The 22,334-nt window shown below is 41.5% G+C and overlaps 2 protein-coding genes across 2 annotated transcripts; one reads left to right on the top strand and one right to left on the bottom strand.

Moving 5' to 3' along the window:
* Nucleotides 1–392: 392 nt before the first annotated feature.
* On the top strand, nt 393–20,590 carry LOC140953185 (uncharacterized). Its single transcript, XM_073402685.1, has 12 exons — nt 393–577; nt 10,476–11,185; nt 11,818–11,886; nt 12,220–13,152; nt 13,615–13,635; nt 13,907–14,102; nt 15,168–15,532; nt 16,600–16,680; nt 17,135–17,350; nt 18,101–18,379; nt 19,296–19,955; nt 20,562–20,590. Exons 1-12 carry the CDS (start codon nt 393–395, stop codon nt 20,588–20,590), a joined length of 3,744 nt encoding a protein of 1,247 aa, XP_073258786.1.
* Nucleotides 20,591–20,689: 99 nt separating this feature from the next.
* Nucleotides 20,690–22,206, bottom strand: LOC140953184 (uncharacterized). The gene is made up of 3 exons (XM_073402684.1): nt 22,170–22,206; nt 21,685–22,110; nt 20,690–21,135 (listed from the first exon to the last, which is right to left on the bottom strand). Exons 1-3 carry the CDS (start codon nt 22,204–22,206, stop codon nt 20,690–20,692), a joined length of 909 nt encoding a protein of 302 aa, XP_073258785.1.
* Between the last annotated feature and the right edge of the window lie 128 nt (nt 22,207–22,334).

Genomic DNA, 22,334 nt, shown 5'->3' with positions numbered 1-22,334 from the left:
TGATTGCTGGTATTTTGACATTATACTTTTATTCTATCAATCCTAAAAAGTGTATGTAAAGATGGCAATAATTGTGAAAAAGGTCTATTGGGTAATTTTTTCCCCTGAATTTGTACATTGTCAAAACCATAATTTTAAGTAAATGTGTGAGTACTTAGCAAAGAAATCTGGTCTTTAGGAGATTGAATGAGGTGTAAATCATGAGGGTGCTGGGTTAATATATTGTTGTATGAGGCAAAAGACAAGTAGTATTTGTTTTATGCTTAAACTTTTGGGTAACTACATTGTATTTCATTTCTCATTTTAAAACTAATGGGAACTTTTTTTAAAGGAGATAAAGGCAAGGACTACCCCAAGATATCAATTATTATTTGTAATTTGCCAGATTTAGGATGGAAACAGAGGAAGATGAAAACATCAACAAGCCAAGACAAATTGATATATTAACACAACAAGCCACCTGTGACAACGAGGTGAGACCGTTTAAGTGTAGTTACTGTGATAGGCACTTTGCCAAGGAAGCCGTTTGTAGACAACATGAACTGATTCACAATGGAGAGAAACCCTACAAGTGTAGGTATTGTGATAAGTGCTTTAATAGGTCATCAACCAGGAATCAACATGAAGTAATTCACACGGGAGTGAAGCCTCATAAATGCAATTATTGTGACAGGTTTTTTCGCTTGTCATCAGATCGCAATCTGCATGAACTTATACATTCAGGAGTAAAACCACACAAGTGCAAGTACTGTGACAAGTTCTTTCGCTTGTCATCACTTGTCATCACACTGACTTTTGGGATTTTAAACTTTTTGATGCTAATATAGTTAGGTACTTTGCAGAATTTAAATAAGATGTATAAGATGTTCTTAACAAGTAGAATGATATGGGGTGGGGGGAGGGAGTGTGGATAAAAAATGAGATGTTTCAATCCAACCGGTTATATTATGTTGTTTCTTGTTTTAAACAGAGGAGTCGACATTTACTTGAACTTTCCAAAATAGTGTTTTTAAGTCCTAATGAGTTGACCGTGGTAAAATAAACGAAAGTTATTTAACATTCTACAAAAGTGGGGGGACCCCCTGCTACTGCCACCTATGCCTGTTTACCATGGTGTGCTAGTGACAGAGACTGGTTTTCTTCATCCTAAAGGCATTCAATCTTGTATTAAGTGGATGTGCTACCTTTTATGTAGTGACCTGCATTTATAAAGTCTCAAAACTGACCTCTTTGAGCATTCATCTTCATAAAGTGGTCACATTCATCTTTTTCTAGGTCCCATAGGGGTAGTTTTCATTATAGACCAACACCAAACAAGTTCATTTAATAATTATTACACTGATGTGTAAATTGTTGTAGTCAAAAATGTTTTCTTTTTGAGACAGTACCACCCATAGTGTTGCTTTAATTTAAAGAGGCATATGCTTCATCTCTCCTTTTTTTAGGAACGTATTTACTCCTCTCCTTTTTTCTGTCTTGTTTTTGTCCACTTCTCACTTTTTCAGGTTCTCACACACTTTTTAGTTTGCTGATTTTTTGTGCCACTAATTTTTTTTCATAAATTTCAATCAGTGAAATCCCCACCCTTTCATTTTCCTGAAGCCTGGAAAAGGTACCCCTTTTGGGCAGAGCCTCCCCATGTAGGCTATTATAGGGAGTACAGATCTCATCCCCCCCCCCCCCGAAGAATGAACCGCAAACAATGTCCCAAAACCTAATCTAGCCGGATTGATGAAAACTGCACCAGCTGGCTCCTCGAGGCTCAAGTCCATCAAAAAGACACTCTCGGCTTGGCCATACACTCCAGCTCCTGGAAGGCTCTACATGAAAGAGGGTGCTTGAGACTTACGCAAGTTGAAAGCAGAGAATTCAAGGCCACATCACCCCCCTACTTCCCCCTCCACCCCCCAGCATAGCACGTGCTTGAGGGGAATTCTTTCATTGGTCAATGGGCTTCAAACATTAAAAGAATCTGACATGACAAACTTAAGGCAGACATGACGAGTCCACTGACTCTCCCAGAGCAAGACTAATGGACAGTAACACGCTTTGGCAGCACCCTCCCCCCTAGGGATTGACATGGAGGCCTCTTCCCAACCCATGGCGAGTTAGCTTGGGGACTGAGGTTAACAATGAGACCAACCAGGACAGCAAGCCCGCTATGTTTATTCTCACCTCATTGACCAGAAACCTGGCTATCACCAGGTTCCTGTGCGAATATTCTGGGCCGTCTTGAGGCATGTTTTCAAAAATTCGGCTAGAAATACAATAGCAGGTATGTTTCCACTGGTTTCCAGAGGCCATTGAAATAAGAGATTTCTCAGTTAAAGGTTATAAAAAAACAAAGACTCTCCACCTATGACCAGAAAGCCCTACTGAGTATCACTCTCCTAAATACTTTCCCTTTTCAACTTTCAGTCAACCAATAATTATGGATTTCTTCCTCACCTATTGAGTCAGTAGACTGGACGATACTAGCAATGGCAGAGTGCACTGAAGGACCAGCACATCCTGATCAAGGATTTGAAGAAAATCGAGCAGTAGCTGATGTTGACAACCTATTAGATGCTTTTTGTTGATGGATGATGAAGTGTGAGTACCTTTAATGTGCTGATTAAGTTAATTGAATCTTTGTGTATTTCATTATCACACTGTTTCTGACTTCACTTCTTTACCGATTTCCTTTTTATCACCTTTTGTTCGTTTCGTCACGGGGGTTCCCTGTCAGCTGTTAATAGTATCAAGGTGTTATTTTGTGTAAAAGAGTTGGTTTCCCAACCCCATCTTATCGCACATACTTGTTCAGCTTCTAATGACCTCTCAGATAGTGGTTATGCAAGTCAACGATTTCAGAGTGCAAATGGACTCCCTTCTTAATCAGTACATTTCATAGGGGTTCACGTCGTTGTGAACTCTTCTGGTGGTGGGTGTCTAGAAAACGACGACCTAAAAAACGAAGACCTACGACCTAGAAAACGACGACCTAGAAATCAACGACCTAGAAAACGACGACCTAGAAAACGACGACCTAGAAAACGACGACCTAGAAAACAACGACCTAGAAAACGACGACCTAGAAAACGACGACCTAGAAAACAACGACCTAGAAAACGACGACCTAGAAAACGACGACAGTGATAGGGTAGCTCGAAGGATTAAGGGGTTAGAGGGGTACAGAGGGCGGGAAATAAGAGGACGATAGGAGGGAATTATGAAGGGGTGAGAGGTGGGCGAAGAAGGAAAATTTTAGAAGAATAGTAAATATTATTTGTACCGGCTAAGGGTATGAAGCCAAGGAATTAAACGGTGGAAATGGAAATGCAAGGTACAAGAGATCTCCCCTCTGTTTCTTTTATCAAACAAACGTTACCTGTTTGTTCTTGGATAGATTTATTTGATGACAAGAATTGTATTAGCTTATTGTGTTTCAAACCAGTTTTTCAGTAGAATCGAAGTGAGAAAGAAAATAATTTACAGTCTGTCTATAAATCCGCTTACCTAAAGAATCTGTTAAAAGAATTTGCTAACCTGTAAAGTGCGATGGTTGTAACGACCCGCCACAGAAGTAAGTTAACATTGAAGTTTTCTGAATTTAGCTACTAGATTAAGACGATTTGTGTTTGTTCTGATTGCCAATTTATAAATGTATTTCTTTTAGATCGAATAATTATTAAAGCTTGGTGGTCATTTGAGCTAACCAGTTCCTAAGGAAACACCCTCCCCCTCTAGAACTGGCTGGGGTGGTGGACAATAAAGTGTTTACCGAGAGAGGATAACCTCTCTTGGTGTTTACTTATTAAAAGTATAACGGGTTAGTTTCATGAGCGATCCTGGAGTGTGTTAATAAAAAGAGGTTTGGGGAAAGAAGTATTTCTAAAAGTCAAAATTTGGGAAATTTTCACGTTTAGGCGGAAAAGCTCGATTGATTTATTCATTAACGTAACCTTCCTTACATGTACCCCGCGAGATACTTACATCTATTGTTCTTGCGTTATTTTCATAACGCGGTTTATAAAACCGTCTCTCGCATTTTTAAACAGCAGTTACAGAGTGCCTAGTGTCGTCGCAGGAGCTATTGTTTTGTCTTGGACATTGCATTGTGCATTGCGTGAAAGTGATGGAAGAATTAAAGATGAACCGAAGTGAAATTTTTAATTTTGCTTTGCGGCGTTGTCTCTATTTCACATGATGTAATAATTTATTTCTGAACAATTCAAAAGTTCTACCGGAGATCTCACTGCATATTTTTATATATACCACGCTATCGGACCTGTGAGGAAAGAGAAACTCCTAGGATGATACGATTCAAATCTTACAGTTTAAATACAGTTCAAATCTGATGACATGTCAACCTGTCAACCTTCATTGTGTCCCACATAATATTTCACAATTCTCGTTACCGGTATGCTGCCGTTTCATGTATGGAAAGGTACTGGAAAATGTTGAAGCCCTTCTTTCTTTATTTTCAAAATATAAACTGTTTGTTTACGGTATTGAGCTGTGAACACAAAAACGGCACGTCTGATTTATTTCCTGTTTGATTTATGTGGGCTTGAACTTACCGCTATAAACGACGCGCCAGTGAAGCAGTGTATATTATTTAGGTAATTTAGATTTGATGGAAATTTGTTTAAATTGATATCAGGATAATAAATAGGTCAAAGCAAAGCTTTTGCTTCCAGTAGCCAGTCAGGTTGAATCATGACTTCATTGACCATACTAAAGGAAAATTTGACTTGAGAAACTTTTTTAGTGGAGCTCTCACGCGCTCGCTTAAAGGGAGCACAATTGGTAACAAATTTGGTTACCTTTGCATGCGGGGCCATTCCATTCAATCAAAACGTCTGGTTTAAATTTTCGGCAACTTCCATGCAGTACCGTATGGAACAGCATTTTCGCAATATATACGCAAATTTTCGAAAATTATCATCGGGAAGTTTTCTTTCCGCATTCAAATTTGCTCCCGAATGTCTAAAATTTCTGGTTGAATGGTTCGCCTTTCGGAAACGTTTCCGGAAGTCTGGGAACTTTTCCGGGAAATACTGTACCAATTGCCGCTGTTTCCAAAGTTTCTTAAGTTTTGCGTGAATGGAAAGTGTCCAAAATACATCCAAGAAATTTTGGTTCTGAGAGAATCGTCTTCACGTACTACGATGTGCAAAAAAGTGTGCTGCACGTGCAAATTAGACCTTTTGACCTTAGCATTACTTATAACCAGCCCCGGGTAACTAGCGGCTATGAGCGATTTGCGTGGGTGTTGGCACGTTTGATAAGATTACACTGAGATTTGCTATGAATATGCTATTATGGTTTTGTCCGGGGATGGGGCATTTCGCACACTTCTATCAAGCGCCCCCCACTCCCCGCGGTTTTTTTTAGGTCGTCGTTTTCTAGGTCGTAGTTTTCTAGGTCGTCGTTTTCTAGGTCGTCGTTTTCTAGGTCGTCGTTTTCTAGGTCGTCGTTTTCTAGGTCGTCGTTTTCTAGGTCGTTGTTTTCTAGGTCGTCGTTTTCTAGGTCGTCGTTTTCCAGGTCGTTGTTTTCTAGGTCGTCGTTTTCTAGGTCGTCGTTTTCTAGGTCGTTGTTTTCTAGGTCGTTGTTTTCTAGGTCGTCGTTTTCTAGGTCGTTGTTTTCTAGGTCGTCGTTTTCTAGGTCGTCGTTTTCTAGGTCGTATGTCTTCGTTTTCTAGGTCGTCGTTTTCTAGACACCCTCTGGTGGTCCCTAATAAAGACTTTTAGTTTTTTCGGAAATTAGATAACTCACAATGTTTTACGATATAATTTCTCCCGTTTGCTCACAATTCAGTCTCACTGTTGTAGAACACAACCATGCTAAAACGCTCCTAGTAGAAAATCCCTATCTCGAAAAGTAACATGAGCACACTTTTCTACGTTTGACAGCTATTGTCATAATCCCTATCTTATGCCAACAGTATAATTGAATGTAGTATTGAAATGAGATTGAAATCACGCGCACACGTTATGTAGTAAAAACGTCTACAAAACAAACAGCAAAATTTTCAACAATTCGGTTATTAAGTCGCTAAACGCTTGAAATTTTCCGGCCATTTTCAGAGATAGCTGAGTCGCTGCCTTTAGCGTGACGTCATTTGTCCAATATTATTTTATATTGTTGTACAACGGCAAATTTATTGTAATAACTAATAATGCTCATCAAACCACACTGTGATGGTCCCTGCTCCGTTTTCTTGAAAGGGGCCTCTCTCCAACGTGAAAAGCAATTGCACGGCAGCTAACACAAAAGGAATTTTGAGTTGTTTACTCGAGAATTCAGTTATTAATTAAACTGAACCATTTAGCCGTTTGTCTGAGACAAGGTCCCGCTGACCAGCCTCGTACCCAGGCCAGTTCGCGCTATCCGAGTTTCCAGAGGAGGCTTGGAACCGAGTGCGATAGCGCGAGTCCTCGGCGAACTTTCCCGCCAGGTCAGCACTTTTTAACATCTGTCGAAAGGCCCTTGGACACCCTATGAAGTTTACACAAAGTAGTATTCCCTATCGTTTTGGGTTAGCCGGTTAACCACTGCGTTTTACAGATTAGGGTTAAGCTCTGCCTTTACTAATTAGGGTTAAGCACTTCCTTTACTTATTAGGGTTAAGCACTGTTTCGAAACGGGTTAGGTTCTTTTGTTGGGTTGGGGTTGATGCTAAGTGTACTTTAATTATTTCCCTACCATCCAACAAATCCCCAGTGGTCTAGTGGTTAGTGGATGGTTGTGTGGTGTAATGGCAATTTAGGACATAGGGTCGAATCCTCTTGCCCTTCACATCATTTTTTTTTCCTTTTAAATCGAAGAGACTTGCACTTTCATAAATGATTTCCAGCTTGAAATATCATTTAAGTGTGATATAAAAGCAGAAAACAGTTCTACCTTTTGTAAAAATCATAAGGTGTCCAAGGGCCTTTCGACGGATGTTAACGAGTGCTGACCTTCCCGCCAAGCTTGACAGGTGACGTCACATCCGAAATCGCCGAAGACGACTGGGAACGAGGCTGCCCGCTGACATTTCAATTTTACCTTTAATATGTAATGGACATCGAGTGACACAATTCAAATAGTTCTTCCGTTTTCCATCATCTACCAACTACCATTTTCTTAACTTTGTTGTTTAAGACTACAGTTGTACCTCCTGTAAGCGACCACCCAAAATATGAAGAGTCAGTGGTCACTTCAAGAAGGTGGTGGCTTACAAGAATCGAACCACAGGGAGTCTTTTCCGACATATGACATGTGCACTTTTTTACTACTTGCAGTACTCTGATTAGCACAGTACATACAGGGAAGATCTAGAGACCATGCGTCAAGTTGTCTATTACAAGAGGTTAACAACAATGCAAATTTTTTTAAAACTTTGTCAACAAAAAGTTGACGCGGTCGCTTACGAGTGATAGCTTCCGAGTAGAGTACTTTAAGTGGGAAAAGTTTGGTGTCTTGAATAGGTGGTCACTTATGGGGGGTGGTCGTTTACGAGATGTTCCGAGTATGGTAATTTGAGTTGGAAATTTTGGTGTTTTGGTTCGGTGGTCACTTATGGGAGGTGGTCGTTTACGAGATGTTCCGAGTATGGTAATTTGAGTGGAAAGTGTTTGGTGTTTTGAATAGGTGGTCACTTATGGGAGGTGGTCGCTTACGAAATGTGGTCGTTTACGAGATGTTCCGAGTATGGTAATTTGAGTTGGAAATTTTTGGTTTTTTGAATGGGTGGTCATTTATGGTAGGTGGTCGGTTACGAAATGTGGTCGTTTACGAGATGTTCCGAGTATGGTAATTTGAGGTGGAAAATGTTTAGTGTTTTGAATAGGTGGTCAATTATGAGAGGTGGTCATTTACGAGATGTTCCGAGTATAGTAATTTGAGCTGGAAATTTTTGTTGTTTCAGGTCGGTGGTCACTTATGGGAAGTGTTCCCTTACGAAAGGTGGTCGTTTACGAGTGGTTCCGAGTATAGTAATTTGGGTGGCAAAAGTTTGGAGTTTTGGATAGGCGGTCACTTATGGGAGGTGGTCGATTACCGGAGGTGGTCGCACATATGGAGGTTCGACTGTATTACCTGTAGCAGAATTTACTAGAATTCAAAGAGAATATTTATGTTAGTGTGCTGGTGCTGGGATGTCACCTGTGTAAGTTTCAAAGCGTTTTTCTTCGTCGTATCATCAGTTAAGACAAACGTTAAATGATTGGTGCCCTTCCAAACTAATTAACTCTTTTGAATTTTTGGATTTCAAAAGATCACTTGTAAAGAAATGCATAAGGTCATTTTCAGGACCATGTATTTTATCATGCTTGTAGTTAAAGGGTCAGCTAAAACAAATCCGTTATTTTTACAAACCAAAAATGTATATACCTGCCAAAACCCTTGTGAAACGTTTGGGCGGAAGTTAAGGAGAGAGACCAGTTGATATCGAATGAATTTAACTTAATTAAAATTGTTTTTAAAGCTCTGACAAATTCAGTTTTTTTTGTTATAATTAACTGTATTTGGCCTTGACCTTCTACAGTGTACAATATAAACCACCTCGTAACAACTGACGATATTAGTGACCGCTGAGTGAAAAAATTGTGCCTTCAAGGGTTTCACCTTTTGACTTTCCCCGCTTTTATAATCAGTCTGTTTTGATATCTATGATCGCACCGGTAAAAAATATAGGATTAAAAAATTCATTTTGGGGAGTGAAAAGTATCTATGACACACTTCATTTTTAATAACATTACCATAAGTGATGACACATATTTCTAAAATATAAGCAATAGTTTTTTTGTTTGACAGAAACGTTTTAAACAGACCTGATTGGTACAGGTGAATAATGAGATAAAAATGATAAGACATGAATTTTTTAGTCGCGTTCTTATAAAATCATATTATTGCATTTAATTGAAGACTCCTTTTCTGGAAAATGTCCTGCGAAATGTATTAATGTAAGCTGCAAGGTGAGTTGTGCCATTCATAGACCAAGTCATTGTACCAATAGACATAACGACTGAAATATCCTTTTATTATGAAGTGAAACAATTGAAAAAAGGGATTTTGTTGCAGTTGGTGGAAATTTTCTGTTGATCGCAGTAAAAAATGAAAACCTTTCAAATTTCTTTGCTCAACTCTTTATTTACGTATATGACAATCGTATTCATTTGGGGCTCCTGGAAACATTCTTTTGCAAGTAAAAATAAATTGTGGAGTTGATTGCCTTATTTAGGTGGATGTTAAAATGTGTTATCTCTAACTCTTAAATCAGGATTGAGTTAACACGACTGTGTTAAGTCAACAACATAAACTTGACCCAAATCCAGGCGTCCACAACCTTATGAAAATAAGAACCTACTGCTGTTTAACCTATATTCGATGGCTCTTTCACTAGACAATAAGTGTATTGTCTTTTGTGTTAGGACAAACCAGTGGGTGGCAACTGAAAGACGAGATTTTTCTCCTAAATCTAAGAATGTCTTTCGTCATATCTACTAACTATGCTTAGATATATGGTATTGTACTGTCCCGTGAACTTTGCTATTTTCAACAACCGGAAAAGCAGTTATATAGATGATCACTTATCGGAGAGAAGTTAGAACTTAGGTTTTTTTGTTGGCTCGCACTGTTGTTATTCTTGCCACCGGGTTTTGTTTTATTAATAGTCTTGTATTTCCGAGAGAAAGACTTGGTTCTCTTTAATCTGGGTTTCTTTGAAATTTGTAATGCTTCCAAACCTTGTTAGTGTGTTAACACGGTTGAATTTTTTCAGTAGTGAAGGCAATATTATGCTCCACTCGATAAAATAAATATGATATGGTTAAAGGTAGAATTCTTTAAAAAATTTAAGCATAAAGTATCTTGAATGAAAAAGTTACGGTGTATTTTTTGGCTAGGGCTCTTACGGTAAGTTTAAGTGGGGGTGTGCCACCGATGCCCGCAAAGTCTGATTCTGTTTAAGACGAAATCCATTCATTTCATTACCCTTTTAAAGTTAAATAACCTTTTTTTTTGGTGACCCTACTCCAGCTCATTACGCCTACAAACTGATTGTTTTGTCCATTAGAATTATGTTTCCGTTTAGTTTCGGAGAAAAGAAAGACTGAGGAACGAGATTTTCGGTTTTAGCCGCGCGAGAAATGCGCGGTCTTTGACTCTCGTTCCTCGTTATTTTCTCCGAAACCGCACGGAAACGCTTCCTACGCAGGCTTGTATCACACATGTAGTTTGCGCTTTGCGTAAGCTCACGCCCAATCTCGTACCCGGAGTCTTCTAGCTTTTGCCACGCTGACCAAAAAGCCAGAAGTCTCTGGGTGCGAGATTGGTTCACGCCCTGTTCACCCTGTTAAGGGTGCCAAGAAATGAAATTTGTTTTATCCTTTTAAAGACTGGAGACCCCGGAAACCATACCTTGTTCGATGGCAAATACCCATTCAGGCCAAATAAGGGAGTGGTATATTTTAATAGAACTTAACCGATGTTATATTTCTTTTCAGGTTTGAGATGCTAGTTCCCTTACTGCTTAGAAGCACACTGTTGCTTCTTCTAGCAGACCACAGTATCACTCAAGAATGGTATACGCATGCTGACTTGAGAACTGACCTCTCAACGGACATGCTCCCGAGAGGGAAACCATCATTCCGAGAGAAAAGAGATGTCGATGTCAATGACGCTAATGCCGAACAATCGACGGAGTATTACTATGTAGCTAATACTCGTCAAAAAAGAGGTACAGAAGATAATAGTGAAGATAATGGTAATACCACAGATGATTCATTAAGTCACGTCCCTGAGGGAAATCTCAACTCAAGTGAATGGTACACTTTGTTAGAAACAAACGCCACCAACGCGGAGAACAACACGTATGATACTAGCGACTGGAAAAACGGAAATGATAGGGACACTGAGATTATAAGAGTCGGGGGATATAAAGGTAATAGAACGACCATGTTAGACGACGTAGAGAAAAGTAGTGATATCGTAGATGACAAAAAGGGACAGTCTTCTTCTTCACAACACGCCAGCCGTGCAAGTGAGGTGATGAACGCAATGCAAGAAAACAAAAAGAAAGAAACTGGAATTGAGCAAGAGGCCGAGAAAATCAAGGAAACAGGTGAACAGGCAGACGGAAGTGAAAAGTTATCAGAAGAACATTTCCTTACCGATAATGAAGAAGATGAACAGCCAGTGAAGAGGCAAAACTTAGGTATATAAGACACATAACTTGTTATGCAAGGAATTGGTCTGACTGCTTTTTTTGTATTTGAATAGAAAATGCTCTACGATCATACCAATGTGACTAAGCCGACGTTCACACGGCATCAGACGAATTTTCATCTCACTGAACAATTTGACCGGACACTTGGTTCACACGGGACGTTCAATATTTTCGCTCTGTTCACACGGAACTTTGAACGTTTAGGCGTCTAAATTTTCGTACGGTTAAGATGATTCCGTGTGAACGCAACACCTAAACTAATGAAGTTCACTTCGGATCATTATACGTTTTGTGGTGCCTTGTGAACGTTGTCTAAATTTAGGATATGGGGGATAAACTTCGTCAACTCGACTTGAATGAACTGAGCTTCGCTTTTATGCTGAGGGACAAGCTGACACAATTAATCCCCTATATCTTCTTAACTTAAAGAATAATGGAACAAACGAAGATTGTACGCACGTATTCACCCATACAGCACCAGCTTAAGTTCACGCGAATTGCATGCTACACACAGTCATTGCACAATGCGTAAATATTACCCAAATTTAAACAGAAGTAATGTTCTTGGTCGTGCCTATATTCGTAATAAAATTTTTATTGCTATCTTATTTTTATCATAGCTTGGGGAGCCCCACGACCTTATGGCTATTCTAGCCAGCAATGTTGTCCACCAAGTATGGTATGCCCAGGTGAGTCAGTTAATGAATCTTAACAGGACATGTTCCTTTTCCGCCTAACAGCTACGCGCGATTGCTTTCCTGATTGCGAACATGACTTGGGATGCTCAAATTTTGAATTTACCAGAATCAAAAAGGTCTCTGATAAGTCGCCTGGGCGCGCATAACACCATTGACAGACTGGCAGAGATTTACTCCTCAGGGTGTTCTCTTCTTTTTCCTGACCTCTATTTTAAGTGGTTCCTATGATACGCTAGTCTGTGCCAGAATTTCAGTAAGTGCAAGCGGGCGAGCAATGGAAAGGCGAAAGAAACTGATATCAATTTTACTCTTTTTCTATTTCAGGTAAACCACCATGTGGTTCAAACTATGGTGGGTATAACGGTTTCCAAGGATACGGTAATTATCCCGGATACTCCAGCTACAAGCCTCCTGTTCTCCTCAGCTTTCAGTCTCCAATTGTGCCAACACCACCACAGTATGCTGTCTCCAATAATGCACCATCTACTAAAGACCGAACCGATACTGCGCCGATTAAAGCGCGGCCGACCGCAGTAAAGGCAGCAACCAGAAGGATCTCTTTTGAAGATGGAGAGAAAACTAAGCAAAATCAAGAAGACGCCTCACCGCAAATAAAACAGATTATTTCAGGTGTCGATGACCAAGCGGAGTATAACGGAACTGATCAGAGTTACGCAGGGTATAACGTAAGAGAAAATGAAAAACAGTTTTACGGCGGTTTTTCTGAAGATAGCGATGGTAAAGGTGTGTTTCCAGAGAAAGGTGATTCTGCTAGTGCCTCCAATGAACAGTATTCTTCTGCTGTACAACAACCTGAGAAAAATGCCGACGGAAAGTTGCCAGAAAACTATCTTCCCAAAAATGCTGCAAAAGACACATCACAACAAAACGAAGACGATTCTTCTAAACCGCACGACTATAAAGATGAAATCGAAAAAGAGGCCGTAGAACAGGAAAAAGAAGCTGATGAAAAGGCCGAAAAAGAAGGGTCGGAAAAACAGGGGACCCGTCAGGACGGAAACATCGACGAAGACGTAGACGACGAAGACGACGATTTAGATGATGAAGACGACGATGAAGATGACGACAGCAACGATACAAGAGATGAGGATGAAAATGATAATGACGATGATGATGACAAGGAGAAGGGACGTTTTAATGACGACTCCATGAAGCAAGAAAACAGAATTGATAATCCTGCTGACCAGTCGTTTGCTGTTTCACCTCAAGTGCTGCCTGGAATGTGTCCACCTTGCCGTAAGTAATGCTGAGAAACAAAACGGATAAAAGAGGGCGCAGAAAATAAAATAACGCAATGTTGAAGTACTCGAAAAAAACGAAGATGTAAAGTAGACCGATGGAGAAAAAAATACTTTTGAGGAGTCTGACAAATAAATAATGAATTTAAACAATTGGCTTTGAAAAAGTGAATACGGGATGAGTTAATAAATACATCGACCGTGTTTTGGGAAACAGTGCAACAATTTCGATATATTTCAATTTACACTTACCCCTGAGGATTAGGGGAAAGAACGAAGTACATGAGACTGGTCATTACCGAATGTAATTAAATTTTTTGCTTTGTTCTTTCATTATTTATCAATGAATTGTAACACGGTGCAATCGGCCGATCCTATTGAGCCATTTGTTGGCAGTTATCTAACATTGAACCAAGTTCCTTGCAAACTTTATAACTTATATTAATTTTTCTCTCCGCAGCAAAACCAACAAAAGCTCAAGGTAAGAGAAAATTTCTGTTGTAAGTTGGTACACACACCAATAAGCCATCGTGAGTCTGATACACCTTTCATATAATCTTATTGAGAAATACATTTATCAGCCAACATTATCATAAAACTGGGCAAAAGGATTGATGTTGCCCTGAATTGTCTTTTAGCGACGATTCTTTTAAAACTACGATTTCTGTGTAGTCTCTAAGTTAAAATGTTAGAAAGTGTCAGTCGTAATGTATTAATGAATTAATCGCCGTTTATTTCTCTTACCCCGACAGCTTGTAGTGCTAAAATCGACCTGGCTTTCCTGGTGGACGGATCTTCAAGTGTTGAAAGATATGGTGTCGGTAACTTCCGAAGAGTAATCAACTTTGTCCGAGGTCTCACGATGGGCTTCGCGATCTCCCGAACCAACACTCGAGTGTCTTTAGTTGTTTACGGAACAAGACCAAAAACCATCTTTGGTTTTCGCAGGTGGGCATGCGTATTAAGTGGCTCAAATTTATTTCATTTGTTAAAAAGTTCCTCTTGAAAAAACGAATACGACAACGTTGATTTTCCCACAGCCTCCATTCTCAGGAGCTAAAATAATAATTTTTTTTTTTTGGTGGGGGGGGGGGGGGGGGGCGGGGTCTGAAAGCGACTTACTCATTTGGTGTGATAGATGAGGCTCATTCAGTTATATCTAAAGGAAGAGCTTGGGGAATGATTTTGGAGCAGAGATAACAGATGTAAAAGATTAGGGAGCTTCAGCAATAACGACGGCTACGGCTACGAAAACGTCACTTAAAAGTTGTATTGACGCTGCTTCAAACTTTATCGCGCTTATTCCATCTCGTTCATTTCGTCAAGTGTTGCCAATTTTTTTCTGGAGTTGAAATCTAATAGACTGTATCGAAGTTCAGGAAAATAAAAACAAAGTCGTTGTGTTGTGTCCACGTTCTCCACAAAACGTGAAATTAGGCAGTTTCACGTCGTAGTCGTGCAGTGACGGCAAAGAAATGTACAAAAAAGCGTTGCTTTTTTGCCGTGCGCGTTGACGTCGCCGTCGTCGTTGCTTAAGCTCCCTATTGATATCAGAGGGGAGGGGGGGGGAACTAAGAGGCAGACATACTTTAAGATTATTCATTTTAAATGCTTGGGTCCAGATGAGAGAAGGAAAATTCCCCTAGCCTGTCTCTTCGAATCTCTGTTAGATGCAAAGACAGACTAAACGATGAGTGCGCTGCTTCTGAGCAGGCTTTGTATATCGGCTGTTAGGTTGAAGAATGACGATTTCAAGGTGCCATTATTCATAATAAACAAGGTGTGATATAAATGTTAATAACTGGTACTTTACTAGGGCAAACAGATCACCCTGCTTTACGTTGGAGAAGACCATGAAGGGCTCCGTAGCTGTACACTTAAAGCAGAAGTCTTTTGTTTACTAACTTGTGCTATATTTATACAGCAAGCATCAAGTTTGAATGATACTAATCTCAGCAAATTCCACGTTCTATAACGGAACACTAGTGACAAAATTTTCATCTTCCTTGACAGATACCAGAGCAATACTCGGCTATTTTCCGCTCTCAACGGTCCAATTTATTACCCAAGGACTGGAGCAAGAACCGGTCGTGCCTTAAGGAGTGCATACAGGCGACTGTTTAGAATAAGTAGGCGGTCACGAGCCTCGAAAGTGATCGTGGTTATTACTGACGGTGGCTCCATCGATGACGTGCATGCCATATCTAAGCGATTAAGAGCCCGCGGTATCACGATCTTCTCAGTAGGAGTGGGAAGGTACTTTAACGCAAAGGAGCTTGATTCTATGGCAACTGATCCAGACAAGACCCACGTCTTTACGTCTGATTTTAAGCAGCTGCAGTACATTACCAACGATCTAAAGAAAGCAATTTGCTTAAGTAAGTAGCTGTGATATATTCTCAGACAACACTTTTGTTTAAGACATTAGCTCATGAAAATCGCTATCTCTGTGTATTTCTCGTGCTTGTGTATTAAAGGGGCTGTGTCACGGCAGTCCAGTTCATTTTGTTTAATTTTGCCAATTAATCGCCCTCAATCGCTATTGAACTTAAAGTAAGCAAAGAAATTACATGTAAATGACAAAATCAGAGATCCGACAATCAAATATGTCTCCTGAGCATTATTTTTGAAGTTGCAAGCAGCAGAGATCAACTTTGAAAAACTGTTGGGCTGAACAGTTTTCAAAAGCCCTAATTTCAATCCGTTTCAATCTTCTTCAGTTTTGCCCATCCGTGACATCTGTTGTTTCTGTTATGTTATTTTAACCTTCCTTTAAAGTTTTAAGCGGTTATTTTTATGTTTCTCTTAATTTAACGGGCATTTTGTAATTTCCTAATTTGGCTGAATTTCGTGACACAGCTCCTTTAACGTCAATGGTTCGGATGGGAGGTAGAGGGAGATGAGACGTACCTTTTTCTAATATGCTAAGGTCATTCTTCTGAAATAGAGGCAGCAGTGAGATTTGTCAACCTTTAATAATTGGCTGTTTATGTCATAGAAAATTAAATTTTGAAATGAAATTGGGGTGTCCCCATACTAGTTTAGCACCATCCGCAACTTAAATATACGCAATAATTCCTTAAAATACCCGTAGGATTATATTCACAAGTGCATGCTTAGAGAAAGAAAGTTATTGCTCATTTTCAAAGAAGAGGAAAAAATGGTAGGTTACCATACTCGTTTGAGTGAAAATGAAGATTTTTCTCTTTGATGATCTGCAGTCGCAAGGCAAAAACTTCCATGTTTAAATGTGCGCGCGCTAATCACGCGTGAAATCATGAGCGGTAAAGATGTGCAAAGCAATATTAACTAGGAATAACCTAAAAAACCAATCACAGTTCTTGCTCTCTTTTTCGGACAAAGTTTTGAAATATAATTTTTGTTTAAATGAAGTCAAAGTTTAAATGTTGTGAATGAATTGATTTTCTCACATGCCTTGACCTAGGTGCTGGTGGCCGTCTTTCTGTGTCTTCACTTCAACCATGTGTCTGCAAACCAACAAAACCTGTGGGACCAACAAAACCAGGTTTGCACCGTGTAATTCTTTTCTCCTTATTGGGTTCTTGCATTTTTGCGCTCACATTTTGCTGGCTTTTGGTTAAAGTTGACGAAAAGATTCATAAGGAGCTTAAACGAAACCAACGTTACTATTTCGTATCTGACTTTGAGTCAAGAGACTGAAACACTTACACACTGCAATTTTTGTACCTCAAGTTTACTCAAATTGTCCTCCTTTCCTAAAGGCTTCCGTACTGGGTAAGTTCATTTTGAAATTAAAGTTTTCTCTATTTTTTCCTAGAGAACAAACAAAATTTTTTTAAAATGCATTTACCCTGCAGACCTACCTGCCATCGGTTAAGCATATTTTAACTGTCCTTTTCTTCAAAAGCTTAATGTCAATTTCAGCAAGAAAAGTAAGTATTAGGTAAGATCAGGTCCTTGGATGAAAAACTGAAAGGTCTCAATTATCCTCCTTTTAGCAACGAAACCAACGAAAAAACCAGGAACGCCAGGAGGACCCGGATCCCCTGGAGGTCCAGGAGGCCCAGGCGGACCAGGAGGTCCTGGTGGACCAGGAGGCCCCGGCGGTCCTGGAGGACCGGGGGGACCAGGTGGTCCCGGAGGCCCAGGTGGACCAACAACACCAAAGTCTGGTAAACCAACAAAAAGAACAAAACCAACAAAGCAGCCTCCAGGTATGAGCTAAATTTATAGACATCTCTCAATTTTTTACATAAATAATCATATTATGTTAGTGGAAAATCTGTACATCGCCAGCGTTCTTTATCTCTTAAGGTGATGTTACACGGCACGATTCACAACGACGATTTTTAGCGCAACACAGCGTTGCAATGTTGGAACAATGTTGTAGCCATTTGAAACAGTGTTGCAACGCTGTGTTGCGCTAAAAATCGTCGTTGCGAATCGTCTCGTTTAGTATCACCTGTAGACCCCGTTTACATGGGTCCGGAAAAATTTTTGAACAGACCAATTTCTTACCTGTGCGACCCGTTTACACGGAACCGTCCAAATCCTGTTACATTACTGTTTACACGAAGCCGTAAAAATTTTGCCGGAGTCAGCATTGGAATGGCTTTCTTTATCAAACTGAAAGGCGCGTAACTAGGCTGTAAGTTTTTACCGCGCAAACTGTGCAAAAACTTGCAGGGTTTAGGTGTTTGCACGAGTCCGCGTAAGAGTGGAACCCTACCAGTCAAAAATTTTGACCCACTTCTGATCAGGTCAAAAACTTGCATAGTTTGCCGTTCATAAACTTACACGGTTTCGCGGTTCCCCATTACACGTTTACGTGAATGGCGTTTTTGTCGTTCAAAATGTGTCTGCACCCGTGTAAACGGAGCCTGAAAACCACGCAGTTCAATGTCCTATTTTGTAGTACTTTCTGTCATATTCTTTTTCTAATCCTTGTTGATTTTCTTTCATAGGTAAACCAGGTGGTCCAGGAGGCCCAGGGGGCCCCGGTGGACCGGGAGGCCCTAAAGGACCGGGTGGGCCAGGGGGACCCGCGGGACCAGGAGGACCAGGAGGTCCAGGCGGGCCAGGAGGACCCGGCGGACCCAAGACAACTACCAAGCCCGGAAAGCCTACAAAGCGTCCAGGGACACCCAATGGGCCAGGGGGACCTGGAGGTCCGGGAGGCCCAGGGGGCCCAGCTGGTCCTGGAGGTCCAGGCGGACCTGGTGGACCGACAACTAAAAGACCAGGTACAGTTGAGTTATATATCTCCTAGAAGATATGCATAATAAAGTTTTGCGCTTAGATTGGGTGTCTCGTAATGTGGGTATTGTTCACTGCATTTTTAATCTTCTGTATTACGTCATTTAGTGATCGCAGCCGTCCGCAACACCAAGAGACTACCAACTTTAAGTTCTTACACGTTCTTCCTGCCAGTTTGTGCATTTTTCGTAGTTTCGACATGTGTACGCTAGTAGTTAGACACAATGCGATACAGAGAAAGAATAATTGCAGAAACGGGCAAAAACTAATGGTAATGTTCGGTCATTCAAAAGGAAAGTTTAACGTCGCAGTTGTGCGGTGAACATCGACGAAGTGCAAAAAAAGTGTGATGCACATGCAAAGTTGTTATTTTGGTTGATTTGCTTTTTTGATGTTTTTTTTTTCCGTCGTCGTAAAGGCTGCCAATTGTAACTAACATAACAAATAAAGTATTTATTATGCGTGCAATTTACAAGATGTGTGTAAACTTCCAACCAAAGAAAGAAGATAACATAGAGTACACCATGGTAAAAAATAATGACAAATCTTGATTCGCTTTCAATGATAAGTCTAATCAGGACTGTCAGTAGCCAGTAAAAATACTATCTTTTCGTCTGAGCATGCAGACTGTTTGCAGTAATCGTTAGAGCGCCCCCCCCCCCCCCCCCACATGCTTTGAAGCTACGTGCAAACGGTCGCAACAACTCACAACAACACGCAACAGGGAGTGCAAACGGAGGCTACATGTAACATCCAACAATGCTGGGATTTAATTGCCAACAACGTTGCGTCCGTTTGCACGGGGCTTTAGGTCATATCTGTGTTTACCAGTACCTAATAGCTTTCATCCGCAACATGCTGTAGGTCATAAAACAAAGAACTGTCAAAATTTTGTTATCATAGGTGTATCTACTAGACCCACGAAACCCACTGAAAAGGCTCCAGGGACACCAGGAGGTCCCGGAGGCCCTGGAGGACCCGGAGGACCCGGTGGCCCAGCTGGACCAGGTGGTCCTGGAGGGCCAGGAGGACCTGGTGGCCCTGGTGGACCCACCACACCTGTCCCTGGAAAAACAACCAAGCCTACTAAGCCAAGCAAGAAACCAGGACTTCCCGGAGGTCCGGCAGGGCCAGGTGGTCCTGGTGGACCAGGGGGTCCTGGAGGTCCAGGAGGGCCAGCAGGACCGGGAGGACCGGGAGGGCCAGGTGGACCAGCCACACCACGTCCAGGAGAAAAGACAGCACCCACCACACCAACGAAAACGCCAGGATCACCAGGCGGTCCAGGAGGCCCCAAAGGTCCAGGTGGCCCTGGTGGACCTGGAGGACCAGGGGGTCCCGGCGGTCCTGGTGGACCGGGAGGACCAGGGGGACCAGGAGGCCCTGGTGGTCCAGGAGGTCCCGGTGGCCCAGGAGGACCAACAACGAAATCGCCGAGAGCGCCAGAGAAGAGAACAACGCCAACTCGGTACCCACCTGGAAAACCCAATGGTCCGGGAGGACCAGGGGGTCCTGGAGGACCTGGTGGTCCAAGCGGCCCTGGAGGCCCTGGTGGCCCTGCAGGTTTGCTCCTTTTTCTTTATTATTATTATTATTGTTATCATTATCATTAGCATCATTAATACCATTAGCATTATCATCATCATCATTATTAACGCTTAATTGCAACACAGATTTGTTCCTTTATAACTTTCATTTATTGCCTTTACTTGAACAATTTTCATGACCTCTTTTTCCTTTAACCTTACGTGGGTTTAGGTCTCTCACTGGTGGATTTAGTGTCCTTATAGCCGGAAATTTGGGAATCGAGACTTATAACTCTTTTACTTAAGCGATAATCGCTGTTTCGGTTTGCTTTCTGTTGTTGTTGGCATTAGTCTGCCGAAAAAGTAGTTTATGACGTGTTTTTTAAATTTGGAAGGTCCGAAAATATATCGAACCAGCTCTCCGGATTAAGATGTTATTAATTTGAGCTGGTATGTACGGTTATACAGAAGGAGTTAATAGCATAGAATATAGCATTTGTTAAAGGGGCGGTTAACTGAGTTGATCATTCATTTCCTCCCGTTAAACGATGGTCGTATATGAAACAGTAGAGTAACATTGGAATGGGCGGAGAATTAAAAAACGGTTACAATGAAATTTGTTTTAACCACTGACTTTTGTCAGGGAGCGCCCTTGAGCCATTAGTAAAATAGCATCTTATTTCTAATCAATTCAAAATTAAAGATTGATGGTATCTGAAGCGAAAACAAAAACGGACAAACTATGTTCGCAGAAGTAAATGGAATTTAATGTCAATTTATTATAGGTCCAGGAGGTCCTGGTGGTCCTGGAGGACCGGGTGGTCCTGGCGGTCCTCCAACGACAAAACCTACGAAGCCAACTAAACCTCCGGGTACACCCGGTGGTCCTAATGGGCCCGGAGGACCAGGAGGCCCTGGGGGTCCTCCAACAACAAAACCTCCAATGACAAAACCTACGAAGCCAACAAAGCCTCCAGGTACACCCGGCGGTCCTGGTGGTCCGGGAGGCCCTGGGGGAGCAGGAGGACCAGGAGGTCCAGGTGGACCTGGTGGACCAGGGGGTCCCAAAACGCCCGCGCCAGGAGTGCCCACAAAGAAGCCGACAACTCGCAAGCCAGGAAGTCCGGGCGGTCCAGGTGGTCCTGGAGGGCCTGGTGGTCCAAATGGTCCTGGCGGACCAGGTTTGTGAATTTGTTTGAATTGCACGCCAAATAAAGCTGGCCGTAAAAAGATTATAGAATTGTGTAATGCTGCATAGATTTGAAATATGTGAAATGCGTACTACAAAAAATCATCTTTCTGAAGTTAAGTCAAGAGAATACAAAGTTTACTGACATATACAAAAATCGTTGAGCAGTAATACAATTTCAACGGGCGTACAGTAACGAACTTGCATTGAACATTGTTAGATCGTTTTCTTGGCTTGTCATGGCTAGCGTCTCCCCATTTTTTAGGGTGAGTAACATAGGCACTCTGTTTCCAAATCTTATTTATAGTTTGCTAGAAAAGGTCTAAGAGGCAGCTGAAAACAACAATCAAGGAAAAGCTTTCTCAAGTTTTTCAGACTCAGCTTTTAAAAAAAAGGATTTGAAGAAACTGACTCCGAAGGGGTGTCTTGTCAAACAAAAGAAGAATTTGAAGAATTACGTGGTCGTAGAAATATATTAGGGAATTTAGTTTAATATTATTAAGTAACGGTAGAAGTTTAGAGGTCACTTAATGTCTAGTCTGATTTATGATTAAAAGATCTCATAATCGTTCATTGCTTAAAAACACAGGTGGACCAAGTGGTCCAGGAGGGCCTGGAGGTCCCGGTGGTCCAACAACACCAAAACCAGGTGTACCTCCCAGACCAACGACACCAACGAAAAATGCACCCGGTTCTCCCGGCGGACCAGGGGGACCTGGAGGACCCGGAGGACCAGGTGGACCAGGCGGCCCGGGTGGACCCGGGGGTCCTGGTGGACCAACAACTGCTAAACCTGGTGTGCCAACCAAACCAACTAAACCGACTAATTCCCCCGGTACTCCTGGTGGACCAGGAGGCCCTGGTGGTCCTGGAGGCCCTAATGGTCCAGGAGGCCCAGGAGGTCCCGGGGGACCTGGAGGGCCAGGGGGTCTTGGAGGACCGGGCGGACCGGGTGGACCTGGCGGACCAGGTAGGGGAACTTTAAGGGTCTCTTCACTTATTGCTTACAGCTGTAAAACATTGATGTTATACAAATATGTTAAGCGAAATTGTTTCTATTACATTCCTGTTCATCAAAGGCCGTGACATTTTCGTCCATATTCAGAGAATGGCTGCCAGAAAATTCTAGTGAAATTTAAGTAACAATCCCAAATTTCAACACACTTCTTCATCAAAAACGGATGTTAAAGTGGCCTTAAGTTTACAAAGAAAGGTGTCTTCTTGTGC

The sequence above is a fragment of the Porites lutea genome, chromosome 11 (genome assembly GCF_958299795.1).
Source record: "Porites lutea chromosome 11, jaPorLute2.1, whole genome shotgun sequence".
Taxonomy (NCBI): domain Eukaryota; kingdom Metazoa; phylum Cnidaria; class Anthozoa; order Scleractinia; family Poritidae; genus Porites; species Porites lutea.
This window is presented reverse-complemented; position numbering and strand designations above follow the sequence as displayed.

Coding starts and splice junctions, on each gene's coding strand:
- LOC140953185 (XM_073402685.1), top strand. CDS start 393: ATGGAAACAGAGGAAGATGAAAACATCAACAAGCCAAGACAAATTGAT. Junction 11,186..11,817: donor AGTGAAGAGGCAAAACTTAG/GTATATAAGACA, acceptor TTTTTATCATAG/CTTGGGGAGCCCCACGACCT. Junction 13,636..13,906: donor AAAACCAACAAAAGCTCAAG/GTAAGAGAAAAT, acceptor TTACCCCGACAG/CTTGTAGTGCTAAAATCGAC.
- LOC140953184 (XM_073402684.1), bottom strand. CDS start 22,206: ATGGACGAAAATGTCACGGCCTTTGATGAACAGGAAT. Junction 22,111..22,169: donor GGCCTTTGATGAACAGGAAT/GTAATAGAAACA, acceptor TACAGCTGTAAG/CAATAAGTGAAGAGACCCTT. Junction 21,136..21,684: donor TGGTCCACCTGTGTTTTTAA/GCAATGAACGAT, acceptor TTTTACGGCCAG/CTTTATTTGGCGTGCAATTC.